This window comes from Cebus imitator, unplaced genomic scaffold (assembly GCF_001604975.1).
Source record: "Cebus imitator isolate Cc_AM_T3 unplaced genomic scaffold, Cebus_imitator-1.0 Scaffold652, whole genome shotgun sequence".
Classification (NCBI taxonomy): Eukaryota; Metazoa; Chordata; class Mammalia; order Primates; family Cebidae; genus Cebus; species Cebus imitator.
In genome coordinates, this window is record NW_016107967.1 from 455,139 (window position 1) to 462,961 (window position 7,823).

The 7,823-nt window shown below is 41.0% G+C and overlaps 1 protein-coding gene across 2 annotated transcripts in view; it reads left to right on the forward strand.

The window, feature by feature from the left end:
- The first annotated feature begins 1,202 nt into the window (after nucleotides 1-1,202).
- Nucleotides 1,203-7,823, forward strand: part of CUNH16orf87 (chromosome unknown C16orf87 homolog) — a 31,601-nt gene continuing 24,980 nt past the window's right edge. For both annotated transcript variants that reach the window (XM_037734669.1, XM_037734670.1), the window contains exons 1-2: nucleotides 1,203-1,571; nucleotides 7,439-7,535. In XM_037734669.1, the coding sequence (XP_037590597.1) occupies nucleotides 1,506-1,571; nucleotides 7,439-7,535 (163 nt within the window). In that variant the 5' untranslated portion in view covers nucleotides 1,203-1,505. The remainder of the gene's footprint in view (nucleotides 1,572-7,438; nucleotides 7,536-7,823) is intronic.

The following is a 7,823-nucleotide window of genomic DNA, read 5'->3' on the forward strand; positions in this document are numbered from 1 at the left end:
GTTGACCAGGATGGTCTCGATCTCTTGACCTCGTGATCCACCCGCCTCGGCCTCCCAAAGTGCTGGGATTACAGGCGTGAGCCACCGCGCCCGGCCTCTTTTTTTTTGAAACAGTGTCTTGCTCTGTCGCCCAGCCTGGAGTGCAGTAGTGTGATCTCAGCTCACTGCAACCTCTGTCTCCCAGGTTCAAGTGATTCTTGTGCCTCAGCCTCCCAAGTAGCTGGGATTACAGATGTGTGCCACCACACATGACTAATTTTTGTATTTTTAGGAGAGATGGGGCTTCACCATGTTGGCCAGGCTGGTCTCGGACTCCCGAGCTCAGATGATCCACCTGCCTCTGCCTCCCAAAATGCTGGGATTACAGGCGTGAGCCACTGCGCCCAGGCAGCCCCCCCCTTTTTTTTTTGCGGGGGTAAGGGGGGACAGGGCCTCACTCTGTCACTCAGGCTAGAGTGCAGTGGCTGCAATCTCAGCTCACTGAATGAAGCCTCAACTTCATAGTCTCAAGCGATCCTCCCACCTCAGCCTCCCTACTAGCTAGGACTCCAGGCATGGGCCACCACGCTCGGCTAATTTTTAAAAATCTTTTATTTTTTATAGAGATGGGGGTATTGCTATGTTTCTCCCTGTCTCCTGGGCTCCAGTGATTCGCCTGCCTTGGCTTCCCAAAGTGCTGAGATTATAGGCGTGAGTCACTGCGCCTGGCCTCGACTAATTTATTTTTAATGTTAATTAAGTATCAGTCATGGACAGATTGGAAAAAGGAAAAACAACTGATCCCTCATCATGATTGTGAGTAGCACTGGTCTACACAGCTGGACTGCTCCTTGAAGGCTGACACTGCATTTTATTCAAATTTTCCTGACAGTGGGACTTAGGCAATTATATATTGAATGAATAAAAAAATTTTCACTCTGCTGCTGGGTCCAGTGCTCTCATAAAATGTGTCTCATAATTCCTCAATGATTAGCCTTGGTAACATTTACTGAAGTTTATTAGATGCAAGGATCCACGCTACGCCCTTCACCATTCATTCCCCCTCCCAAGCTCCCACGTTCTCCTTCTATGGGGAGGGGGCGTGCCCAGCACCACGGCCCGCCCTACCTGTGCATTCGTTGGTCGAGCTCGATGCCCGTTACTACCGAGTCCCGCCCAGGCCCTCTCCCCTCGTAGTCAGCCAGGCAGAGAGGAGGCGTGGCCACTGCCATGCCGGGGCGGTCCAGACAGTCTCTTCTCTCGTGAGACTCCGGGCGAGCTCGCTGGCGGGCTGTGGGTCGCAAGCCGCCGTGGGAGCGCATGTCGCGGTCTCGAGGAGCCGCCGGCTGCCGCCCCGCCCCGCCCCCTTGGCGCGCAGGTACCACGCGAGCTCGCGCGCGCGCACAAGCGCGCGCACCCGCCGGAGGCTTGGTGAGGCCCGCGGGGACGGGGTGGGCGGAGGCCGGGCTGCCGGAGTGCAAGGGGAGGAGCCCAAGCCGTCGCTGCAGCCGCTGAGGGAGAGGAGCATGTCTGCAACTCGAGCCAAGAAAGTGAAGATGGCCACCAAATCATGCCCCGAGTGCGACCAACAGGTGGGCGCCGGGGGCCAGGTGCGCAGGCGGGCGGCCGTGGCTTGGCAGCCGTGTCCGTGGAGGGGCGGCCTCACCAGGCTTCCGGCGGCCGAGCGGTGGGCAGGTCCTGAAGCCCGGCTGCGGCGGCGGCTGCTGGGGGTCCGGGGCTGGTTGGGCTGCGCCGGGGGGTTTCCTGAGAAAAGCCCGGGGCCGTGGCCAGTCAGTGCCCACCTGGCGGCGGCCAGACGGCCGAGCCCCTCTGGCTGTGTCCCGGCCGCCGGGGGAGCGCGCCTGTGGTGGGCGCATCCGGCGGCTGTCGGGAGCCCGGGACTCGTCTAGCAGGCGGCTGTGACAGCGGTGGGAGCCTGCGGGCCGCAGCCCCGGCAAGAGTGCGTCGCGCGCCCGCCTCCGAGGCCAGGCCTTGGCTTCGAGAGCCCCTCCTGCCGCCTGGGCGGCTTTGTTCCCGGTTCCGACGGGTGCGGGGTTCCCCCAAAACGGCCTCTCCGCGACCGGGGCGGGCGCCTGAGTGGGACAAAGGCGGCCGCGTGTAATGATTTTGAGTTTTGCCAAATTTGGAGAATTTTTTCCCCCTCTTAATGTATTTATTATGTTTTTGCTGTGCGATCGCGAATCGGGTCTTTACATTGTTTTTAATGGTTCATGAGTGAATAAGGCCCCCATTTAAGCCTTTCATTTTGGGGCACTCGTTACTTCCCCACCCCTCGCAGTTTCCACTGTTACAAATGTAGCCTGTCTGCTTCCACATCTTTATCTCTGTCTGTGTCTGTCTGTATCTCTATCTATATATCTATCTGGCTTCTTGAATTTGAAACGGTTCCTTTCTACCCGTAGTTCATGGTGTAATAGTTGTAATTTAAAACGTCTCATTTCAGTGTTCCCTGTGTTGAAGCGTGTCTTATTTCTTTACTGGATTAATAGACATTCCTTTAAGCCTCACCATCTAATGAGTTAAAACTCCTTCAATTAAAACCATTCGTAAGGCCCTCATTTGTTACCAACATGTAGATCTGTGTGTTTTTTCCTTTTCCACTGAGTGAATTTTTTCAAAATGACTACCTTTCTCTCTTCCCCTCCCTTTTTTTTTTTTTTTTTTTTTTTTTTTTTTTTTTTTTTTTTTTTCATTTTTTTTTTTTTTTTTTTTTTTTTTTTTTTTTTTTTTTTTTTGGTTTTAGAAAAAACTGATTTTAGTGCATTTTTCAAGGAGAATTCTTATAGGTTGATCAAATCTTCTAACGGAAAACATGTTACATGTTTTATTAAGTATCCTTTATGGACTGTAGTAAAATGCTGATCAGAAAAATGTGCAAGAAATACTGTATAGGAGCTGTACTAGTATGCAGTATAAAAACAATTTACTTTCATTATTAGTTACTTTCATTCTTACTACTAAACTAAATTTGTTAAATTTGGACAAAATTGGACTTTGTGATATGACTCTTTGCAGGAGATTATTTCAGTGTTTAAATCATTTCCAGTTATTCCAGTTAATTGTGTAGAAGTATTAGGTTTATATGGTATGCATTATGCATTCCAGTTTCTGTAAGGCACAAGTATTTGCAAATCCTGACCTTGTTCTAATTGGCATAAAGCAACCTTTTGGGAAAAAATAGCCAATTTTTAATGGCTATTTTTATATAAAAGAACAAAGGATAATAAACTTATAGGAGTTTCTGAAAAACTGTTCAACAAAACAAGATGAGCATTTTATTTGGAAAGATCATATTCATTTTGTTATATGCCCCCTCCCCCATATATATTCTTTCTTATAAAATCAGCTTACTGAGCTTTGGCGGCCATAAGAAAATATCATGGACTGTGGCTTAAACAGTAGAAATTTATTTTTTCACAGCTCTAGAGGCTAGAAGTCCAAGATAACAGTGCAAGCATGATTATGTTCTGGTGAGGGCTCTCTTCTTGGCTTACAGATTGCTGTCAACTTGGTGTCCTCAGAAGGCAGTGAGAGGGTCAGGCTCTCTCCCTTTTCTTAAAAGGACACTAATTACATCATGAGGGCCCCACCCTCATGACTTAATCTAAACCTAATTACCTCTCAAGGTAGGGGGAGGGCCCATAATTCTGTCCATTTCAAGCTAGCACATAATTTAATGAGTTGGTTTCTTCTGTCCTTTATTCCAAATACTTAATGACTATAACATATGAGGACTAATTAAAACTTTTGGTGATATGAACCTGACGTGAAGAAATAATGGGTTAATTTTAGCTTTCTAATTATTTAAAAGTACCAGCTTCTTTTAGTTATAAACCAGAATATGATTATAATCCAGAAAGCCATTTTCTAAACATTAGAATACTGCTATGATTCTAAGTTGCTTAAAAAACATTAAATTAGAATTTGGATATACTTTATAAACATAAATGTAAAATCTTTAAATTTGATATTTCCCTAGTTGACTAGATTTACTTACGCTGTATAAGTTTGAAAAACTGGTAGAGATCAGCAAACAAGAAAAAGCTAGATTTTCAGGGGCTTTGAAACATTTTCTTTGCAGGCTTCTACTGAAAATATCGTTTTAAAACATCTTAAACCACAGTGCTTTTCATTTTCAAGGGGTTTCATATTCATCGATCACTCAAAATTACTGAGCCATCTTGTCAGTTTTCTGGTATCTTTTGTGTATGCTTCTGTTTTTGCCTTCATTAAAAAAAAAGCAATTTTTAAAAATTTAATGGAACCTTTATGTGATGTATAGCAAATATGTCTGGCATAAGTTCTTTTGGTTCTTTCAACAGTAAAGAATATAAATGAGTTATCTGTAATGTAATTATTTTAGAGCTTTTAACAAAATCAGTGAAACACTATAGGTCCAGATTTTTTTTTTTTTTTTTTTTTTTTTGCAGAGTTTAAAAATCTGTTTTACTTGTAGAACATATGAACAACCTAAATCTTTTTTCAAAAAGTGAATTAATGCCCAGTAAACTATCAGTAAACAATACTTTGAATATTTTTTTCCCTTTAAAATCCTGAAAGTGTATTTCATAACGTTAGAATTTCATTATTATGTTTAGTATTATCAACTGAAATTTAAAGAAACCTTAGTGTGTTTGTTTAAAATCTAAATTATGCTATAATTAATGTAATGAGGTTAATATTATTGAAGCTGTCCACCCTATTTCATAATTCTTTTTACAGGATCTAAGGTGGTGGTGGTGGTGGAGGTGTGTTTATTTTTTGTTTCCAGGGCAGAGGTCGTGGGGAAGGAACTTTTTATTTTAAACAGGACTATAGAGTGAATTAACTCAGGTACATGAAGGTTTATTGAGCATAAAATGCTTTCATTTGTGGAGGAAAATCAGCCTATCAATTCAGTTAGTCAATGTTTGTACATTGTGGGTCCCAAAACCAAATGTTTCTCATCTAACTGCAACACTGTTAATTCTGGATATGGGTTGATACAATGTTTTTTGGAAGAGACTGAGACCTAAATTCAAATTTATTGAGTTCCAGTAGCTGGAAGAAAATGCTTGCTGATTAGGAAAGGAGCTGTTGAGCAAGAACATGCTTTTGTGTATCTTGGGTAGCATTAATTTAAAACAATTTACATTACTGTGGATGCCCTTAATAATACGTTTAGGTGTAAAGGAAATGAGTCAGTGCCTTTGAGCTTGGTTTCTATGAAGATATGAAATTTGAAAAAAAATGGCAAACATCTATTTTAGACAGATTACCACTGTTTAAAAAAATGTAACATTTTTTGTCATGATTTGAATGTATCTCATCACATTTTTATTTATTTATTTATTTTTGGAGACAGTCTCACTCTGTCGCCCAGGCTGGAGTGCGGTGTCCTGATCTTGGCCAACTACAATCTCCACCCCCTGAATTCAAGCAATTCTCTTGCCTTAGCCTTCTGAGTAGTTGGAACTACAGGCATATGCCGTCATGCCCAGCTAATTTTTTTGTATTTTAGTAGAGATGGGGTTTCATTGTATTGCCCAGGCTGGCTTCGAACTCCTGAGCTCAGGCAGTCTGCCTGCCTCGGCCTCCCAAAGTGTTGGGATTACAGACGTGAGCCACTGCACCTGGCCATCACATTTTTAACAAAGCAAGCTGTTAGGCAAATCTGGAGTTTGATTATTTTGTGGATTTCTTTGTTATTTTAACAAAATATAAACTAGAGATCCGTTGTTCAATGTTTTTATATAGAGAAAAGGAATTCTTCTGCCAAAATTTCAATTTAGCTTAATTAGATCAAGTATTTATATTCTATAACATGAGACATTCTGTACATACATAGATAAAAAGTGTCATAATTTTAACTCAGTTTTTACATTAGCCGAACAACTGCCAAATGGAATTTGTCTTACAAAAAGAATTGCAATTTTCTTACTGTAATTATTCTGTAAATATTCATCGAGATTAGTTTCAGACTTTTGGTGAACATATGTTGATTCCAAGGATCGTTAACTTTGATATAGGTGAAACGATTATGGGGAAAACTAAAAAACCTTTTCAGCGATTTTAGTGGTACTTGGCTTTAAAAGTAGTTATAGGCCTGGAGTAGAGAAAGAAAATTTGCTTATTTTGCAGATTTGGAAACAGAAGCTTAAAGATATAAAATATCTTGTCCAAAGTAATTCCTGGAACTGAGACTATAAGATTCTGGATCTAAACTCCTACTTTCTCCTACATTCTCTTTTTTTACGTTACTATACTTTTGCCATTCAAAGTGGTTATTGTTAGAAAGAATAAGACCTAATATTTGATAGCACAACAGGGGGACTGTAGTCAGTAATAATTTTTTTTTTTTCTTTTTTTTTTGAGACAGAGTCTCGCTCTTGTTGCCCAGGCTGTAGTGCAATGTTGTGATCTTGGCTCACTGAATCCCCTGCCTCCCAGGTTCAAATGATCCTCCTCCCTTAGCCTCCAAAATAGCTGGGATTATAGGCATGTGCTACCATGCCAGGCTAATTTTGTATTTTTTTAAATAGAGACGGGGTTTCACCATGTTAGTCATGCTAGTCTCGAACTCCTGACCTCAAGTAATCCACCTGCCTCAGCGTCCCAAAGTGTTGGGATTATAGGTGTGAGCCACCATGCCCAGCCCTATAGTCAATGATAATTTACTTGTACATTTAAAAATAACTAAAACAGTATAGATCGTTTGTAACACACAGGATAAATGCTTGAGGGGATGAATACCCTATTTTCCATGATGTGATTGTTCGAATTGCATGTTTGTACCAGTGTACCCCATAAACATGTACACCTACTGTGTACCCATAACAAGGAAAAACTGGTTGCCGTAAATTATTATTTATTCTTTTTTGTCAGTGGTAATTGGTGTCTTTTCCTCTCATGTTAGAACCCTCAGTTATTTTCACTTCTTCCCACTTTATCACCAGTCATCACTTTGGGCCTTTGTCTGTTTTCCCTGCCTTTGAAACTCTGGCAGATCTACCTTTTTTCCATTTCCATTCTCACTATTTCACTTGTTTCTTCATAATCTTATACCAGGATTACTTTAATGACTTCCTACCCACTAACCCTTTTCAAATTTGTTCTATACCATAAAATGCTGTCAAACTAACATTTTAGGAAATGCTACCATTTTTTCCACATACTTCCCCTTGCTCTGACCCTATGACAGTTTTCTATTGGTCACTCATATCAGTGCATATTTAATATGCATTTACTTTCTATGGTATTGATACGGTAGAGTACTCATGGTTTTGTTAAGCACTAGAAGAATGTGAATATCTGTATGATATGATACCTCAGATAATTTGTTGTGAGGAGTTGGGATTTAAATAAACACGTGATTCCTACTTCAGGTAATTTATCATTCATTTGAGGAGACCACGTAGACACTGAGAAATAGTAATAATATATGTTTTTTTCCCTACAGGTTCCTGTTGCATGTAAATCATGTCCCTGTGGTTACATATTTATTAGCAGAAAACTTTTAAATGCAAAACACTCCGAGAAATCACCACCTTCTACAGGTACTTGTGAGTTTAACACATTTTTAGCTTTTTGATGTAGAAATGTAAAATTAATTTTTGTGAATTTAGTATTTACATTTTTTGTTGAAGTTAAAAATTTAAGTCTATTAAAGTGTCTTTGGCTTTTATTAGCTGTTGGAATTAGTTTACGACATTGGTTTCATGTACATTCTGTTTAAATGTTAAGTCCCTTATAATGCTGATAATGCTTGTAACAAATTTTTTATTTTTGAAGGTGGAAAACCGCTGAAGGGTTTTAGCAAGGGAGTGACCTGATCTGACATAAAA